The sequence below is a fragment of the Lampetra planeri genome, chromosome 27 (genome assembly GCF_965212315.1).
Source record: "Lampetra planeri chromosome 27, kcLamPlan1.2.h2, whole genome shotgun sequence".
In the NCBI taxonomy this organism is placed as follows: Eukaryota; Metazoa; Chordata; class Hyperoartia; order Petromyzontiformes; family Petromyzontidae; genus Lampetra; species Lampetra planeri.
Window position 1 is genome coordinate 5,095,475 of NC_136133.1, and position 21,136 is coordinate 5,116,610.

Here is a 21,136-nt window from a genome sequence, read left to right on the forward strand (position 1 = left end):
TGGTTTTCTCCTGCATTGGCATTAGCTGCCACACCCATGCTGCTGGTGCTGCTGAGACACTTAAGCTACGCCCATCTCCAAACCTTTATAAACAGTTTGCCTTTAGAGGCGAACCCCCCTTTTCCTCATGACGCCCGCTTGTGTTGCGATTGAAACGTCGTGGATTTTTTTTCAGGCTACAATCTACATTATAGACTGCCAGTACACTCACCGAGGTTAAGAACCAGGCTACAGTCTACATTATAGACTTCCAGTACATTCACTCCGATTAAGAACCAGGCTACAGTATCTTTTTAAATTAACTTTATTTTTATTATTATTTTTCTATCCACGTGACATTACCGAAAGAACCAAAAAAAACTTAAAGTTTTTTTTCAGAAGTGACCTGGCCACAAATGATCGCTCAACTTAGCAGCTTATCATATGAAATTGATAGCAACCAAATACTCTAAACGCATGTTTCAAAATGTGGAGGGAAAAACCGGAGGACCCGGAGAAAAATCAACACGACTACGGGGAGAGACAGACACGCAAACTCCAAATATACAGCAGACACCAGGCACGAGAGCGAACCCACGACCTCCTCCATACCAGGCGAGGTAGTTAACGTCTCCTAGCCACCATGATGATGATGAGGGAGAGACACGCAAACTCCAAATATACAGCAGACGCCAGGCACGAGAGCGAACCCACGACCTCCTCCATACCAGGCGAGGTAGTTAACGTCTCCTAGCCACCATGATGATGATGAGGGAGAGACACGCAAACTCCAAATATACAGCAGACGCCAGGCACGAGAGCGAACCCACGACCTCCTCCATACCAGGCGAGGTAGTTAACATCTCCTAGCCACCATGATGATGATGAGGGAGAGACACGCAAACTCCAAATATACAGCAGACGCCAGGCACGAGAGCGAACCCACGACCTCCTCCATACCAGGCGAGGTAGTTAACGTCTCCTAGCCACCATGATGATGATGAGGGAGAGACACGCAAACTCCAAATATACAGCAGACGCCAGGCACGAGAGCGAACCCACGACCTCCTCCATACCAGGCGAGGTAGTTAACATCTCCTAGCCACCATGATGATGATGAGGGAGAGACACGCAAACTCCAAATATACAGCAGACGCCAGGCACGAGAGCGAACCCACGACCTCCTCCATACCAGGCGAGGTAGGTAATATCTCGCCACTGTGACACTCCAATCCTACAAATTCTCCTCCACAAAAGCTCAGCATGTGAGAGACCTCAGCTGTTGTCACCAGCTGATGATGCCGGATGCAATCTCCATCACAAACGTCGCACAAAATCGACGGAATTTTCGCTTTTGCCTGTCAGCATTCCTCAGGGTTTTTTTTGCTGCGCTCAATGCTTTGGCATGCAGAACACCGGCTCTTGGGTGCCGTTTCCTCAGCTGCTGTAGAAGCAGCAACGCATCAACGTATGAGCACAAGGCCCTTGTCAATCCGCTGCTGGATGAGGGACCCTCCAGGGCTGTACAGGTTGTGTGTGGGTTGGGGTGGTTACTTTCATCATACTTCACCACACTGTTCAGTGCAAGTTGATAACGGTGGGAGGCTTAGATGCAGGAGCCTTAAAAGTAGAAGTACAGAACAATAATTGTTTGTTCTACTCTGCCCTCTGCTGCCCCATAAGATTGCCTCACAGACTATAACACCCGTTTTGTTGTTGTTGCCGTTGTAGTTACAGTTTTTCGCTGAGTACCGGGCGCAAACAATGCCAAGTGGCCAGCAACAAATAGCACTATTTGAAGATGTACTAAACCTAAGATGACACGATAGCTCACGTGGGCGATGACACACTTGGTCACGTGCGAGATGACACGCTTGGTCACGTGCGAGATGACACGCTTGGTCACGTGGGCGATGACACGCTTGGTCACGTGGGAGATGACACGCTTGGTCACGTGTGAGATGACACGCTTGGTCACGTGTGAGATGACACGCTTGGTCACGTGCGAGATGACACGCTAGGTCACGTGCGAGATGACACGCTTGGTCACGTGTGAGATGACACGCTTGGTCACGTGTGGGATGACACGCTTGGTCACGTGTGAGATGACACGCTTGGTGACGCGTGGCGGTGGTCCCCGGGTCAGAGCGCGCTCTCATTTTGGTCAGGGGGCCACGTTGGTTGACCTCCCCGAGGTTGACCTCCCCGAGGGTGCTCAATGGTGATTGGCATCCTGCAGCAGATATAATCGTACCATTTGGACGACGAAAATTTAAAAACATTTAAATGGGGAGGGAGGGGGGTGGAAGAGGGGAGGGGGGGAAATATATTTAAATGTTTCGTGTCGACTGGAGGATTATTCGCGAGGAGGCATCATTGCTCAATGGTTTTGCCGGTGTGTCCTTCCGGGGCCCTAATATGCATTTATATTGGCGCTGTTACAAGGAGTCCCGGTAGCTTTGTGGACTTTTTACGGCGGCGTCACGACAGATGCTACCCCCCCCCCCCCCGCTGCTGACTGCTGTACAGCGACCTGGTGCCCCCCGTGTGTGTTTGTGTGTTACGAAAACGCGCGCGCATCACGCACCCATTTTTTTTCTTGTGGCTGCAGTACTTCACGTGAAAGACTTGGCAGCTGCGAAATTCACCGACGTCACCGATATTTAGAATGACGGCTTCCCCGAGACGATGCCACAGTGTAATGGTACAAAGCGCAACTGGCTTGCGAGCCAGAGGGCGCCTGTCCAACCTCCTGGCATGGCAGTTGAGCCACTGGTGCAAGTTACTGAAATCCATCCACCTCTGTCCACCCATGAACCTCAATACCTTGCTGATCTCGCCAAGGAGCGTGAACCATCACGGGAACTCCGGTTATCCTCGCAGCAGTGGCTTTTGGGCTCAGCCATCGAACAAAGACGGTCGCCGCGTCGCGCGATTTTTCAGATGCGCTCCTGCGGCCGTCTGGAACGCTCTTTCGACATTAGCCACTGGGAGGGATGCCCTTTAAAATCTAGACTGAAAAGTAATTTCTTTAGAAAATGCTTTTCGTGTTTAGTTTGTTGTCCTTCCCCCTTACCCTCGCACCTCCGATTAGCGCGGCTGGCCTACGCACGGTGCGAAAGAGGTTCGACACACGTACACAAACACGCCCTATGTGTGTGCGTATATTAAGCCGCGTTTGCGTTGTCGGTCCTGCGTTGGCCTCTCATGTAGGCTATGCACGTGGCTGCCGCCAGCAATCCGGCGTCGTGGATGCGGTGGCGGTGGGCGCTGGTGGATCGCAGGAACGTTGAGAAACTCCCCCCCCCCCCCCGCCAAGGAGGGGGCCTCGTGACCCCTGGCTTCTGCCAGGAAAATGCGGTGCGGCAAAAGTGTGGACTCCCACCTTGTTCCGTCTGTATGGGAGAGAGTGTTTCGGTTTTCTCCAGGCGCTCAGATTTCCTCACGCATGGAAACCGCTCGTTAACGCTTTCCCATTAACACTTTCCCGTTCCGAAAGGGCGTCTGTAAGTTGCGAGGTAGGGGGGGTGTCCCATTCACCGCCGAATCTCGGAACACGCAAGTGGTTCAGCGTTGATTTTATTTCGAGAGGCGTAGCGGCGCCGCTGTTTTTAAAGATATTGTACTCAACGCAAAGAACAGTGGCGACACGACTGCCATAACTCTATGATATCTGGCAATAAACTGTGCCACACGCCCTCCTGCATGGCCTTGTGGGAACCTCTGTATGTCTTCTGACGTGAAGACGTACGTCATCAGAACGGAGTCGGAAGAAAAACGGATGACATCCACGTAGATGAACGTCGTCAGTTTTTCGTACATGTACGTCATCAGAATGGGAAAAGGGTAAATTGACCGATAACGCCTCAATGCATACAGGACGGCAGGGCTTGGGGCCGTTGTTGGCGTCGGCTCACCGCCTGACCCCTGCCTTCCCGCTCGTCCGTGGTTCTTTACCGCACTTCTGAGTCGTCCCTCTCTCTCTTGCTACGAGAGCGAGCGACTACCGTGCGGCATGACGCAAGTTGACATCAACGTTGTCACAGGCAATGTGGGGGGCGCTGGGGAGGTAGCAGTTTTACTTTTTCACGCCTGGCAGACGAGTCATTAACGTCGTTTTTTTTTTTAAGGCCACAATCGCAGGCGTGGACGGCTGTTACATACACAGTGCTGATGTGTGCGGCAAACATTTTTTGTTTGTTAATAATAATTCCGAGTCAATATTTGTATATTTGTTTTGTTTTTTTCCCCGTGTGTTTCAGAGAGCAACATAAACGTTTAACCGTAGAGTAGCAATTATGTCACGGCAGAATGTTTCCTTTTTTTTGTTATCGACAGACTTGCAATGTGAACCCTGCCCTCCCCCACCCGAACCCCCCCCCCCCCCCCCACCATGCCGATGTGGATAAACTTGCCTCCTTCATGGGAATGTGGAATTTCCAATTTCCCGTGTGGGAAAGCGGCTAAGGATCACCAACCATATTGGGCCCCAAGGATGAGCGGAGATAATAGGGTAGCAGACGAGGGGACTTTCGCCACACTTTCGCCACATACTCTCAATATTATGACGAAAGCAGGGTCAGTGGAATTATATCTGAACGGCAGCAGGTGAGGGTCTCGTGTCCAGTCTATTGGCACTTGCTTGCCTGCCGTCCGTGAATTTACTAGCCGGGCAGAACACTTGAAGCGGTATAATGCATTAAATCCTCACGTCTATTTTTCTGCCCGCACGTTACCATCTTATCCGTGTAACCCAATCATTAATATCGTTACTTCTCGGCGCATCTCCGTATTGTTTCCCACCGGCGCCTCTTCCTAACACATTCCTCAATCACGGGGACACGGTCCCAGCGCTTCGCACGCCGGACTAATCTATTTTTGTTTTAGAGCTCTCCGCATGCCGCAAATGGGTTCCCGAGGGCATCTCTCTGTGCCGTACACATTTTCGGGGTCCCGGCATCACATCCGCCCGTGTGGCCTCTTGTAATGGAAAGCCTGAGCTGTATAAATTTCAGGGACCCCGGGCCACTTGATGTTCACGTGACATCACCGTGTGCAGTGCGGCTTGTTGTTGAGCCGTCTTCCTTTGTTTTTTTGGGGGGTGGGAGGGGAGGGTTAGGCCACGTGGTAGTTGTATTCCAAACTTCTTATTCAGCCGTTGACAAAAGAGGGTCACCACACTGCGCCCCATCAGATGCGCTTCCGTGGCCGTCTGGAACGCCCTTGCTTACGATATTAGGAAGCCACTGGAGCTAGGCACCTTTAAATCATCACCTAGATATAAAACGGATTTCTTTCGAACCGCTTTTTGTGCTCAGTTTGTTGTCCTTAGCATACTTGGCTACGGTGCGAAAGAAGTTCAAACATACGTACAAATATACGTGGGTGCTGGGTCTCAACAGCCTCGTCTATGCCTGCACCTGGTCACCTCTGAGCCATTGCGAGACCACGGATTGGTGCCAGGCCTCAACAACTCCCGTCTTCCGTCAGGCCTTGCCGGTTTACTGGGCCCTACAGTGATCTCAGAATCCCTGGAGCTTCTTGATGCCGAGCTCCTGAACCCTGTCACACGCTGCTGCTCGCCTTCTTACCGACCTGATTGCGTGTATGTTGCGTACGTACCTTGACCTTCTTTAGCACCGTGCTAGGAGTACGACTCAGTGTGGATTTCCTGGACAAATTATTGTGCTGCTTCAGTTTGTTCGCTCATAACACTGACAGGCAATGTCCATCCAAAGTTGCAAGCTGAAAATGCTAAGCCCACCATAGTTATTGCTGGTTGTTGCAATTTGCTGACCCGACTCTGCTGGACATCTGTAAAAAGGAGCTTGATAGCTCATCGAATTTCCCTGGGCGAACCACAAATTAGGCTTCACGTCGACAAAACACGTGGGGGTGCCTGCTATGTTCCATCTTCGTCTTCGCACACAGCTCATCAGCAGGCCCACGACCACACTTCCCAGTTTCGTCTCCTATACGCGCAGCTCATCAGCAGGCCCATGACCACACTTCCCAGTTTCCTTTCCTCTACACACAGCTTATCAGCAAGCCCATGACCACATTAAAAAATCTAGATTGAAAACTCATTTCTTTTAGAACTGCTTTTATGTGCGTTTAGTTTGTTGCACTTCCCCCGCTGATTAGCACGGTTAGCTACGTGCGGTGCGAAAGGGGCCGTCCATAAATGACGTCACGTACCTAGGGGGGGGGGGTCAGACATTTGTGACGATGTGTGACGGGGGGGGGGGGGTGTTGAGTAATCTGACGTAACATCAAAATGCGCAACTTTAAATAAATATAGACGACACGTTCTACTTAATTAAATATACTTTTTAATACTCGTTTTCTCCTACAACATCAGAGTGCAGCGCCACATTAAATACGCACTACAATGACAATAGTTTAAAGTGATTTAAAGCATGTTTTATTTTGGGGGGGAGGGACAGAGCTTTGTGACGTCATATTAGCGGGGGGGGTGGGGTCTGACTTTTTGTGACGCCATGTGACGAGAAGGGTGGGGGGGTCAAAAATCGTCCAAAATCGCGTGACGACATTTATGGACGGCCCCAAAGGAGTTCAACGTGCGCACAGCATACATGTTGTACGCACGTGGAACTCTGTACAACATACATGCACGTAGGTCTCCGCGGCATGGCATGGGCATGTCAAGTGTGGCATTCCAAGACCACGATCATGACAGCGAGCAAGGGGATCAAGGTCTGTTGAACGTACCGTGCCAAACACATTCCCTCCCGCCCGCCCGCCCGCGCCACCTACATATATTGTTCTGCCACGCAGTGCTGTCATGAGAGGCGGCTTCGTCTTTTTTTTCTTCCACAAAGCTCCGGACACAGAATTAATTAGCAGCAGCACGTTGCGGCAAAGTGCGCAAATTTGTCAAAGTACACGGGCGGCTGGGACAAGCAACGTGCTCACACTGCGGCCTGCCAGACCGCCGAAGTGGCCGGGTTTTTGTTGTTTTCTTTGAAATTGTGTGCCATTAACGACTGGAACCAGAGTGATGATTATTACTAACTAGCTTTAACTACCCGGCTTTGCCCGGGACTTGGATTCTTGTCTTGGATGAATACACGGCCTACGCGGAGGGTGGGGGGGGGGATGCGTGACGTCAGCAGGCGCACTGCGTGACGCTGCCGCATGCGGGTGACATCACAAATGTGACGTCACAGCTCACTTGCCGTGCAAAAATATATGCATTATTGCGCCCCCCCAAAAAAAATATACAAAAGTATATTTTTTATGATTTTTGCATGGTGTACAGTCTGGAAAGTACCGATGTCCAGTAGGGGGCTGGGTCAGCAAGTTACGACAACCAGCAATAACTATGGTGGGCGTAGCATTTGCAGCTTATAGCTTTAGTGTGATGTTTAAATAGTGTTTTAATACATATAATCATGTTGGGTAGACATTGCGTGTCAGTACCCGGAGAAAAACCCACGCCTTGCGCGAGGGGGCAATACTCTATCCCCCGTGCAGATGGAAACAGATATGGATGAGTCCACTTGCTGTACTGCCATCTCCTGGCGAGCCGGGTGTATGGCTCCTCATCGACGCCTACGGGGAAAGGAATTTGTGCACGGTGATCCACCAACCCCCCGCTGCCTCCCTCCGCAGTGCCAAGTCAGGGGCCACGTGCAGAGGTCGTCACTGCCGGCAAAACGGACGGCGAACAATTTTTGGTTGCGAGGCCGTCGTCGTTTCGTTGAAACACGAACAATCGCAGCGGCGCAATTGGGGGGGGTGAGAGATGGGCTTATACCCCACTAACGTGAGACACATTTGAGAAGCCCTATATTGACGGATGAGGTAATAGGAGTTGGATATGAACCCAATGATAACGCAAACGTCCCTCAAGAATGTTCTTCTTTGGAGCGCCATTTCTCATTAATGGCGTTTTGCCAACTGCAGGAGTTTTTTTAGTTTTGTGTTATTTGTAGATATATTTTTTTCTTTCTCCCAGCCTGCTTTGTGGACAGGCATCCGGGCAGTAGTTGTAGCAGTCTGATGGAGTATTGCATCCCGAATGGCTGGGCTTCACGAGTGCACTGATAACGAAGCTACATCCCTCCGCTGATAGGGCGCACGAGAAAATTGCCACGTTCGCATTTTCGAAACAGTTGCTTCAAATGTAACAAAAATGAAAAATAAGCATTGCTTGTTGCATTGATAATGGGTTATTTAAAAAAAATAATTGCCGGATTGATGTCTTGAAAATGGAATAATACAGCTCTTTGGGGAATGTGTCCGTTTAAATAATGTATTTATTGACTGCGCTTTTTGCCAATTGGGGAAAAAAAACACCACACGGACACACAAAAAGCCCGCTTTGAGTCACCGAAGAAAAAGTTCAAATCCTGGCAACGAAAAAGAAAATCAGCGTTTCCGAATTTGGCGTGCGTATGTTCGCACCGCCTCGGTGTTTGACGTGCATGTGCTGCGCCCGAAAGGCAAAATGATTTTACGTTAGCGGCGCAAAATCTGGGCTCTAAAATAAACACGCGCCGTGTCTTAAGAAGGTCGTTACTGTCACCGTACATCAGTCAGGCGAGATGTCCCCCACAAAGTGCACTTCCATGCCCAAGGAAGACGAAGAGGATAACCCGAAGGCCATAATACGCAATTATGCAAATGGTATTCTCTTGTTACTTTTACGAGATTTTTTTTTTTGGTTTACATATAAAACGTACAACGCAAGTAACTCCATAAACAAATATGTATATTCCACATTGTATGCCCCGAGCTCACGCTCAAACCTCTGTGGCACCCTGCCACAGTTCCGTGTTTCGCCGGTTTTATTAATCCCATTCCCTTCAGCGGCCCTTCAGACAGCCGCTTTCACCCATTTAAAAAAAGAGCACATTTTGACCCAACATATATTCAAACTCATTTATACTTACGCGATCTAACCCCAAACATCTTTATTATGAATAATATTGGTCGCGAAAGCCTGCTTACGTGTTAAACTGATATATCTGCAAACCACCATCGTTATCCTAACCTCATCTATCTCAGAAATGTCTTGGAAAATTTATAATTTTCTCCCTTCCTTCGTTCGGTGGCAGGGCTCGCAGCCTCTGTTATTGTATCGCCATTGATCCTCGTCTCCCCGTTACACCCCCGCCACGCGTATCTCCCAAGCCTGCCTGCAGCACTGCATAACACTGCCTAGCATCCGCGAAACATCTTCGACATCGGATAACGTTTTTTCCCCACCGCTTCTGAACACCTCCAACCCACGTCGCAATATAATGACCGCCCTTCCCCTTACCCGCATGCAAAATGATGATGCGAACACGGAGAGCCCAACACCCATACATCGTGGCCTCCATCCTCTCAGTCCACAAGCCCTGAAGTGGCGACAATTTCGCACCTCCGTATTCTCTCTGTGGACCACGGACAACCATGCGGTGGTCATCACCACCACGTGCAATTCAACTCGCATGAGCCATGTTCACTCGAACTCCGGGGCATCTTCAGAGCGACTTCGCGGGCGCTTCCAGATGCGCCTCTGTGGCCGTCTGGAACGCTCTCTCCTTCCGATATTAGGAAGCCGCCGGGAGCTATGCACTTTTGAATCTACATTAAAAACGAATTTCTTTAGAACTGCTTTTAGTGTTCAGTTTGTTGTCTTTTTCCCGCACCTCCGATTAGTACGGTTGGCTACGTACGGTGAAAAAGAAGTGTGACATACGTACAAGTGCGTACGACTAAATTTGTGTTTGCTTAGGTGGTACATATTTCTAGACCTACTGCCTTCTGCTTTCTCTCAGTAACCATGTTAAGCCGTGTTTAATTACCCTAACCGTTTAAAAATATTGCATCTTCAGTTAGCACACTTACGCATTTCTCCTCGTTCTTCACTGTTGGACCCAGCTCCACTGGCGCGAAAGCCTCGCGTTTTTAATTACAGGATGCAAGTGACAAAAGACAGATCGAGGGAGTCACAGCGGCCGATATTTACAGCAGAGGCTGATTTTTAATCAGCCGGAATAAACGGCAGACAAGAGAGAGCAGCTTTGGAAATTAAAAAAACCGTGGTATTTGTTAAACATCAGCTGCTCTGTTAACATGTTTACGTGCTTCCGGTTAAATGTGATACACAGAGCGGTAGACTGTTTAGATTATGTTGCTGCTATAAATGTCCAAATGATAAGCCACTTTGTGGAGCTATCATTTGTGGCCATGTCTCTTTTGAAAAATAAGTGAAAACCTCAGTGGGCTCTGTCTGGCAGGATGGGATGGTTTAGTGTTGTATTTGGTTGTGTTTGGGTGATTTGCTTACCTTTCTTGTACTTTGCACTCCTATATCGTGTTGTTTTATATTCTTAGGTTTTTTCGGTAAAGTCACGTAGGTAAAACATCAAAATTAATGAAAATAAAATAAAATAAAACAAAAATCACGACGTTTCCGAAACGTCGTGACGTTTCCGAAACGTCGTGATTTTTGTTTTATTTTATTTTATTTTCATTAATTTTGATGTTTTACCTACGTGACTTTACCGAAAAAACCTAAGAATATGATTCCTTGCAGTCACGAAAGCTTCAAATCTAGAATTGTTTTATATTGTTTGTTGCAAAGTTTTTTTACCGGCGAGAAATATCTTGATAGCTCATCGGATTCCTCCGGTATCAACACATATTCGGATTCTGAGGCGCTCCCTTTACAAAATATACGAATGTTTACGGTGACCAGTAAAAACCCTTCTTCACTTCGGACAATGTTGACGTTGAGCGAGAAAGGGAGTTTGCGAGTGGTGGACATGGCGAACGTCAAACTCCTCTTCCACCGCGTTTACAAATCGCGAGATTCCCCCCCCCCCCCCCCCCCACATCTCTGGTGGCATTCCACTCGGAGACACGGCGTGGTCACCGAAGATGCCTTTCCCTTATTCTTTGGTAATTTCGGTAAAGTCACGAAGATAGAAAAATAAGAATAAAAATAAAGTTATTATTATTTTCTATCTACGTGACTTTACCGAAATAACCAAAGAGAAGTCACGAAAGTTTGAAGTCAAGATGCCTTTCCCTTGTCCGCACCTTCATTAGCAGCGCCACCGCCGCGTGTCCCGTACCTCGAGATGCTTCCTCGTCCGCGTCCTGCCAGTTTTGTCAATGACAGCGGGCCCCGATTGAGGCCCGTTATCTCAACCCCCCCCCCCACCACCGTACGAAAAGGCTGGCGGTGACTGATTTAAATTGTGTCGCCCTTTGGCTGGTGGACGGCCGTGTGAAAATGACGGTGATGATGATGATGGCGGTGGTGGTGCTTGTTGTGGTGATCCCTCTGCCTTTGCGATGGGCGGACAGGCCGATTGCGATCGTAATGGTCAGCCGAGTGCTGGTAGCGGTGTGTGTCTGTGTCTGCGTGTGTGCGTGAGGAGCAGTGGTGTAGCGGTTAGCGCTACGCTACGCTACGAACCCGGCCACCCGAGTTCGATTCTCGTTCACGGCCAACACCGGTGACGATTATCTGAACCGGTCCTGCGCCTCCCCTAGGTCGACTCAGCCTCAAATAAGCACCTGGGTGCGGTGTGCAAACATCGCCACTGGGGGGACAAAGGCGATCGGGCGTGGTTGCTGTCCACCCACCTCCTCGTGTACCGTTCCGGCCTTCATAGGCCGCTACTCGCTAACGGCACTTGCCCCAACAGTCTGTTAAGGCTACACGGGGGATCTCTGGCTTTGTCTTGTGGGGGCAGGGAGGAGGGGAGGGGGGGGGTGCCGTCGCGTTTGTCTCTGCGCGCACACCTTTGTGCCCAGGTGTGTGGCGCTGGCACTGTGGTGGGCCTTGCCCTCCGACGGTCAATAATTGTATTTCGGCTGGATGAAGCGCCCTTTCAGGTCTGATGGACTTTCGCTCGCTCTCTCTCCCTTCGCATGTCGGAGCGGCAGTGGTGGCTGTTGCAGGGGGGGGGGGGGGAAGTGGGCTGGCTTCCACATCCCAAGGCGACAATGGGTGCAGTTACACCCCTGCCGGTGTTGTTGCTGCCTCCATACGTCGATGGTTGTTGCCTCTAAGCTTGCTACGTGACATCCCGAGTAAAGCCACGACATTAACAACACGCCGGTGGGCTGAAAGTAGTAACTAATTGGCACGTTTTGTTCACGTGACAAACCTAACTGGCTTTGTCATGGCGGTGGAGTGTTACGACCATTTATACTTACGCGATCTAACCCAAATACCTTTATTTTGAATAATGTTGGTCGCTAAACCCCTACGTGTTAAGCTGGTGTATATTGCAAAATTACAACTAAATGGCGATCAGAAACTAAAACTTGATACAAGCGGATTCTTTAACGAGCGTTCATGTAAAATGTCATGCAATGGGACCATGATGAACTTACTTTGCTCAACGAAACTAAACCATTCTTTACGTTACCAGATCAGGCCCACTGAGCTATATAGTAGCTCTTTTTCAGAAGCGACATGGCCCCAAATGATAGCTCAACGAAGTGGCTTATCATCATGTGGACATTTATAGCAGCCAAATACTTTAAACGCGTGATGTTGATTGAAATGTGGAGGGGAAAACCCGGAGGACCCGGAGAAAAATCCACGCGACCACTGGGAGAGAGAGAGAGAGACACGCAAATTCCAAATGCACAGCAGGCGTCAGGGTCGTGATCGAACCCACGACCTCCTGTGGACCAGGCGAGGGAGTTAACATCTCCTAGCCACCGCGAATGTGAACCAAGGAGCTACTGCAGAGGTGGCATGTGCAAGTCATAATTCAGGATGCATGACGAAAGCCATCACTGTGGCTGGGGTGTCTCTGTCATCACAACAGTTCCGTTTCCAGTTCAGTTTTATGTATTAGGTATAACCCAGTGAGCCATGCGGCTCTTGACTCGGGTGCAACGGCAACAAAACAAAAACGTGAACAAGAAACATCTTAAAGTGACTACACGCAACAGAAAAATCCTGGAAAAAACAGCAAAGTCTTCAAGAAAAAAACCCGTATTTCAACGCTTTGTGCAAAAAAATTCCAGTGGGATGCAAGTCAAACACTAACAACCATAAGACAATGTAGATTAAACTCATCAGGCTAACTCTGTACTACAACAAACAAACATGGCTAAACCGAAACGTTTTCAAAATCACCAAAAGAAAGCTATAAAAACAATGTAACAGTGATCATAGGAACTGTGAGCCTGCACTGTTGAGATCTGGATTCAAATGTCGGTAGCCATCGCAAGATTATCGTAAAAAGTATCAGAATGTTTAGTGATGTTTTTCTTTGTGACGTTCATGCACCTCACAATCGCTGAGGGAACCCCCCACAAACGAGCTGAAAGAGGCAGCAGATCTTGGGCAAGATCTGCGGTCCTCTGTCTACGAAGATGTTTTCGGCCATTTAATGAGTGGTTGGTTATGCGTGCGGGATGAAACCGGAGCTCTCGGGGAAACCCCCACGCGTGCGAGGGGGCAATACTCTATCCCACGGAGAAGGGACAGATGAATGATCGTAGTCCGCACACTTTGCTGTACTCTACCGCCTTCTCCTGGACGTCGATAGCATCCCAACGCCCATGGAAAGGGAGTTTCACAGCATTTGTGGCGATCCGCCAATCCTCGCTTCCACCGTACTTGAATTACCGGCGTGCACCAGCAATACAGAGGCTTTGCTAATATCTTAACATGCTAACATCTCTGAAAAAATATGTTTTTTATCAGTTTTGCTACGACGTGAGTGGGGCATCTGTGTCCCCCTGGTGCTGCAAGGCCTTGAGCTATTATAAATCCCACGGTTTTGTGTTGGATTTGGCTGGTGGGAAACGGGAATGATTCAATAATTAAACAATGCTCACCTGATTGGTGGGGTGGGTGGGGGGGGCATTGGTTTTTTCACGGCGTGCCCCGGTAATTGGCTCAGCTGCTGCTCGAGAATGGGGCCGTAGGCGCCAGAGAGGGGAGAGGAAGCCAAGGAAGCTTGGGCAGCAGCTGATGGCAGTGCCGGCCCGAGCCTCTTGGGGGCCCTAAGCAGAATTTGATTTGGGGGCCCCCCTCCCACCACGCAGACTCATCTGTGCTAGAAGATTATTGACACAAATGTCACACTATAATGTTATAGCGAATATTATAAACGAATACAGTGAGGTTATGTATTAATAAAAAATGGCTTATAAAAATATCATGAGTCATGACTAGCTAGCTGCTTCCTCAAGTGACGTGAGCACAATTTGTGCTGCTGCTGCACAAAACATACTGTAAATAATAATGCAAACATACCTTTATCTCGCTCTTTTTTCTCCTCCTCGGTCCTTTTCTTTTTTCTTTTTTCGGCACCAGAGGGATACGTCCTTTTTTGTGACATGGCTTAGGCGTATTTATTATCGTGACGTACAATTGCGCGCACCTGCCCGCGCCCGCGCCCGCGCCCACGCGAATTGTCAATGAGCCGTGACATCCGTGAGCCGTGACAAAGCAGCAGTTGTCGACAGAATTTTCTTGTCTTGAATCATTTATTCATTCATTCATTAATTCATTTATATCACTTGTTTAAGTTATTTAATTGTAAAAAAAAAAAAACGATTCGGGGGCCCCCTGGTGGCCAGGGGGCCCCAAGCAGCCGCTTAGTTCGCTTATGCCTCGGGCCGGCCCTGGCTGATGGTGCTGGTGGTGCTGGTGGTGCTGGTGGTGCTGGTGGTGCTGGTGGTGCTGATGGTGCTGGTGGTGCTGATGGTGCTGATGGTGCTGGTGGTGCTTCAGCTGCTGGTGGTGCTTCAGCTGCTGGTGGTGCTGATGGTGCTGGTGGTGCTGATGGTGCTGATGGTGCTGATGCTGATGCTACTCGTGCTTCTGCTAGTGCTGTTGATTTTGCTGCTGCTGATTTTGCTGCTGCTGCTGATGCTGCTGATATTGCTGCTGGTGCTGCTGCTATTGATGCTGCTGCGTATGATGATACTTCTGCTGCTGATAGTGCTGCTGCTAGCGCTGCTGCGTATGATGATGCTGCTGCTGATAGTGCTGCTGATGTGTATGATGCTGCTGCTGTGCTAGGGCTGGTGCTGCGTATGACGCTGCGGCTGCTGCTGTTACGAGCCTCTGAGTTATCAAGAGTGCACAATGACTCTTGATTTGGGAACTCACCTGACGACGCAAAAAAAACTTTTTTACAGATGAACATTTTCTCCGTAGCAGGGCATGTGAGAGCGTGACTGTCCTGGTGTGTGAATAAAAAAAAGATAACTTGAAGGAATTTCAGAAATAATCCCCACGAAAACGTCTTCCATTGGCTGTCCTCTGACACGTGGGCCTGCTCTGTTCTGTGAGAGTTCAAAATGGATGCGGTATTCCCTCGTTATTCGCGAGGGATATCGGTTCCAGAGATGCCCATGACGAGCGCGGAATCCATACTCTTTGGTTCTTTCGGTAAAGTGACGTAGGTATAAAATAAAATAAATCACGACGTTTTGGGCGCAACACTAGCGTCCGTCATCAGGTGGGAAAGCATGGTCTGCTGCTGAGGCAGACTGTTTTTAAGAGGTTTGAAATGGGTGTAGCCCAAGGGTCATAAAGAAGTGGCCGGAGCAAGTGATGTTAATGTGAGAAATTAGCATGTAACTGTAGAAAAGTAGGAGAGCGGCCTCCTCGACGAGGGCACGGAAGTGGCTATGTTAATGTTTGCCTACGAATATCGTGCGCGCAACGTCTGCGGACGCTTCTTAAGCTTCGAGAAAAAAGGTGTCAGTTTTGTTGCCAGATTAAAGGGTAAAAAAACAATGATCATATGTTTTACTGGCAAATGAGGTACCAATTGTGTAAATACTTACCCCGAGCTCTCATACTCTGATGGTGCATTGTCTTTGAGTTGTGCGCCTTTTGGCGTCATCTGGTCCAACCCATGTGAGACTAGGCTCTAAGGAAAGCTGTCTCGGGTGTGGACCAATCAACTTCAAGGACAGTGCATACATTATCAGAGTTACGTTTTTGTTTGCATTATGACTGCAGGTATTGTGGTCTATGCAAACATGACTCCTCGTAAAAAAGTTGTCAGTTTTGTTGCCAGATAAAAGGGTAAAAAAACAATTATCATAATTTTTACTGGCAAATGAGGTACCAATGGTGCTTCGAGAAGTTATCTCTATCTCTCTCATCTCTCTATCTAATCGCTTTTTCCCATCCGTTTCTCTATCATCGCTGTATCTTTCATATCTTTCTCATTACTATCTCATCACTTTCTTTCTCATCACCTTCTCACCGTTCACTTCATCTCATCACTTTATCTCTCATCTGTGTATCTCTCATCACTTTCTCATCACTTTCTCTCTCACCACTTTATCTCTCATCAATTTATCTCACGTCTCTCTCATCACCATCTCATCACTTTCTCTCTTACCACTTTTTCGATCATCTCTTTATCTCATCACTTTATCACATCACTTTCTATGTCTCTCTCTCTCTCGACGCAGTCGTGGAGAATTCCAGATGCCATTCGCGGATCGGGAGTTCTCGAATAACGAAGGAACACTACTTAATTTCGTGACATTTTGCCCGCCAGCGATGACCAGACCTACCCCAACCCCTCCTTCACCACTCCCTCCTGTTCCCCTAAATGTCACCATAACTACACCACCACTTTTAATAACAACCCCACTATTTATTATCTCAACCACCATCCCCTTTTACGTAAAAAAAAAAATGCTCTAATTTGCTGTACAACTCTTTAGAATAAGGCGTCATGAAACATTTGATATCGATTGAAATAAAAATTAGGAGGGGGAAAAAAGTTGCTAGCAAAGAAAAAAACTTGCAAGCAAAATATTCATCGGCATTGAGGAATTCTTCCAGGAAATAATCGATTGCGCATCCGCCAGAGTCGTTACTTACATATTTTTGGGGGGGTGGGGGGGATGGTGAATTCATTCGGGCAACGGGAAGGAAGAAGGCGTTAAATAATAAATGTCCCTTTTCTCGGGGCCACATATTTTCCTCCCGTTGCTTTACACGTCAAAAAAAAAACCCGTGGGTAATGGACGCGATTTAACAACATCTTGTGTGGGTATAAACACGTTTATTTTTTTTAAAGTAACACGTTTTAAACGAGAGCTATATGAAAAGAGAAGTGCCTTTGCCTGATACTTATGTTCAGTGTCGGTGGGTTGCTGTCGAAATCCTCCTGGCTTTTTAGTAACGTGTTAGATTTGGAACCGAATGTGATACAACTGTGGATATGATTTAGTGCGTTTCAGATGCTTACACACATATTGTATCTATATAGAGCACTGTCGTATATGATTGCCGTTCACTCTCTTTGGTCTGCCTTTGCACATCTTCTAGTTAACACGCGAATCTTTTGTGAGAGAACAAAAAAAATAAAGGTAGCAGCAGCTCCTTGACATTTCACGTGACTGCATTTGATGCCATTTGACAACGTTTTGCTATTTTTCGCACTTTCATACCATTAGCCCTCTACATTTATGTCAAAGATTGGCAATTATGCATACACCTTTCCACCTTCAATCTCATCTCACAACCTTCCATCACCTTCCCACCGCCTCAGCTCATTACTGACCGGTTCTTCTTCTTCCTCTGTCTTTGCGCTCATCATTATCTATCGCATTCATTGGCCCCCTATCCCTGTACCCATCCTAAGCCTTCCCAGCCCTCTCTCGTCTGTCACGTGCCTGCCAAACCTTGCTTCTAATTCTAGATTTGAAGCTTTCGTGACTGCAAGGATTCATACTCTTAGTTCTTTCGGTAAAGTCACGTAGGTAAAAAATGTAATTAAAATTAATTAAAATAAAACAATAAAAATCACGACGTTTCGGAGGCAACACAAGTCTCCGTCATCAGGTGGGACCGTCACAGCCAGATTTGCTGCATCAAGTGAGGCAGACTTGTGTTGCCTCCGAAACGTCGTGATTTTTATTATTTTATTTTTATTAATTTTAATTTCATTTTTTACCTACGTGACTTTACCGAAAGAACTAAGAGTATGAAACCTTGCTTCCTCACTCGTTAATATACGTTTCACCACGTGCGTGAGCGCGTATCCTCCCGGCCCCTTTGGCCTCTCTCTTTCTCTTGGCCTCCTCGGTCCGGTGCAGTCCTCGCGCCCCCAACCGTACGCTCATTTCTCCGTCTCTGGAGCCGTTATTTTATGCGTAGTAACGAGTTTCTTCTGGGTTAGACCGTCGCTTCGTGTGTAATGTCGAATTCCCATTAATTATAACCCTCCACCGCCCGACAGAGCCAATCGTCTTTGCAGCAGCAGCAGCAGCAGCGGTGGCTTTTGGCTAAGCCATCGAACAAAGGTGGTCACCGCATCGCGCGATTCCAGATGCGCTTCTGCGACCGTCTGGAACGCTCTTCCTTCCGATATTATTAAATCAACCATTTTCTTTACAACTGCTTTTTTGTGTTTAGTTTGTTGTCCTTCCCCCTCACCTCCCGATTAACACGGTCGGCTGCTTACGGTGTGAAAGAAGTTCAACATGCAGTACGTACATAAAATCAAGTTGTCACGTGGCCAAATGTACCAATTTATTGTTTTTTTTTTTTGGGGGGGGGGGGGGAACAGGCGGATTGTTGGAGAAGCAAGCAAAGCGTCGACAACTTTGCCCGACGTTTTGCCCGGATATTACGGGCCCACGCCATCGGGTTTTTAGCGAAAGCTCCGCTTTCCCGTTGTCACACCTTCCTTGCTACGACTCCCCACTTGCAGCGGCAATAATCCGTGGTTATAATCATTCAACACGTTTGGCGCTCGCGCCGTTCTTATCGCGCGAGGCTACCGCGAAGGAAGCCGCTATTTTTCATAAGCCACAGTCTGCCGACGCTGCTGCTGCTGCTGTATAATCCTAATTGAGTCATTTGGAGGTAATGTTTCAGTGCTGGTACGTTTGCCCAACACCAGGGGTGTTGTATGTTTTTTTCTTTTCCTTTTTACCTAGCCGAGGAAACCAGAGAACCCGGAGGATACTCGTGCAGAACAAGGGGGAGACCAAACACACTCCGCAGAATCGGGAATTCACATGCAGGACCTTCTTTAACAAACGCTACCAGCAATGCAATTTGTAATGCACACAAACACATTCCTGCGGAGGGAGCTGGTAGGAACGTTGGGTTGCTCGGTCAATGGCCAGGGTCAACGGCGGCGTGGTGTATTCCGCAAATATGCCCGACTGTGAGGGCGCGCACAAGCCGGCGTGAGTTGGTTAAACGTTGAGTTTTATAAGGGCACCACGGGGTGACCCAGCCCCACCCCTCCCACCCCCCACCCAGCCCCACTCTTCCCACCCAGCCCCACCCCACCCTCCCCACCCAGCCCCTCCCCACCCTCCGCTCCCCACCCAGCCCCTCCCTGCACGACGGACGGACACAATAATCCCCTGTGGGCTGGTGTAACCAGGAGGTTCCTACCAGTATTATTCACGGACGTAAATGACATTGACTCTGAGGATGCGGAGACAATCTCGGCGTCACTCGAAGGCTAGGCAAGAGAGGTTCGGGGCCTTTAAGGTATCTCTTAAACGTCAGTATGGATTGAACTTAGCTGCTGCTGCTGCTGCTACTGCTGTGAATGTTCAGCAGCGGGACGATGATGAATCATGATGATGGCCGCGTTCCAGCCGGCGGGCTGCTGCCCCGGAAAAACGACTCCGGGTGGAGATCAGGGCCCTGCTCCTTCCTTGGTGTAGAGAGCAGGAGGAGGAGGAGGCTCTGATTGAGGAGGATGGGAGGAGTAGGCTGTGAGTCGCTCTGCTGCTGCCGCAACTCTGGAGGAGAGTTCCACCGTGAGCTGTCGTGCAGGGCAATCAGAATGACTCTGGAAAGTTACGGGGGCTGCGGCAGAGAAATGACGCCTGACGGTGCCGGCCCTACTCCTTGGTGTAGAGAGGAGGAGGAGGAGGAGCAGGAGGTTGCGAGTCGCTCTGCTGATGATGCTGCGGGGGAGGAGAGTTCCGTCGTGAGCTGGGGTGCAGGCTGACAGGAGCGGAGAGAGATATGTTGGTGGCATAAATGTTGTCACGACTGCGCTGCCATCCATGCCGGTCGTCCCGGTAACCGCTGTGCCGCTTCCTTGTGCCGTTTGCCAACCCCGCAGGCTTGCCGCTACGGCCACGTGCAGCACCTGGAGCATCTGCTCTTCTACGGCGCAGACATGTTGGCGCAGAACGCCTCCGGGAACACCGCGCTGCACGTGTGTGCTCTGTACAACCAGGTGACCGTAGCTCCCTCCTCTTCCCTCCTCTTCCCTCCCTTCTAATCCTCGATCCCCATCCTCCCTCCTCATCTTCCATCCTCCCTCCTCATCTTCCATCCTTCTCCTCCATCCCCATCCTACCTCCTCATCCTCCACCCCCATCCTCCCTCATCATCTTCCATCCTCTCTCCATCCCCATCCTACCTTCTCATCCTCCCTCCTCATTCTCCTTCCCCATCCTCCCTCCTCATCTTACATCCTCCTCCTCCATCTCCATCCCCATCCTCCATCCCCATCCTGCATCTCCATCCTCCATCCCCATCTTCCCTCCTCATCCTCCCTCCTCATCCTCCATCCTCATCCTGTCTCCACATCCCCCTCCCTCCCCACCCCTCTCTCCTCTCACTCTCTCCTCTCCCTCGCGTCCTCCGCCACACGAATTGCACGGACTTCCATCGTTAGAGATTATGCTGCGCGAACGCCGCAAGTGAACACAGCCAGATGTCTTTCCACCGAGTGGATTTTATTTTTTTACTAATTTTAGCTCTCGATCGGTGTGGCGTTCCAAATGCGAAAAGAGGTGGAGGTCACGCACTGTGTTTAAACACGTACCAATGTGTCACATTGCTACATTGGTAATGTGAGACATTGGTCAGCGGATTAAACTTCCCCCCCTCCAAAATGTCACTGAAAGACGTCACATTATTAAATCTAGAGAGAATCTATGAAACCTGTCGTAGACTTTTAATTGTGAACCATGAGTTAAAATTAATGTACAACCTGGCTGTGGCCTGATGATGCTAGTTATAATTACTGGCGAATTGTAAGCGTTGTGGTTTACTCTTGATTTGAAGCTTTAGTGACTGCAGGAATCCATACTCTTTGGTTCTTTCGGTAAAGTCACGTAGGTAGCAACAATAAATGGGGTAGCCCCCCCCCCCTCTTTTTCACCTGAAGACGGTTGTGTTGCGATCGAAACATCGTGA

At 49.0% G+C, this 21,136-nt stretch overlaps 1 protein-coding gene across 1 annotated transcript in view; it reads left to right on the top strand.

Moving 5' to 3' along the window:
• Nucleotides 1-21,136, top strand: part of LOC144728062 (SH3 and multiple ankyrin repeat domains protein 2-like) — a 370,189-nt gene that overhangs the window by 111,794 nt on the left and 237,259 nt on the right. The window contains exon 7 of the mRNA XM_078607344.1: nucleotides 20,052-20,168. Coding sequence (XP_078463470.1) covers nucleotides 20,052-20,168 — 117 coding nt within the window. The remainder of the gene's footprint in view (nucleotides 1-20,051; nucleotides 20,169-21,136) is intronic.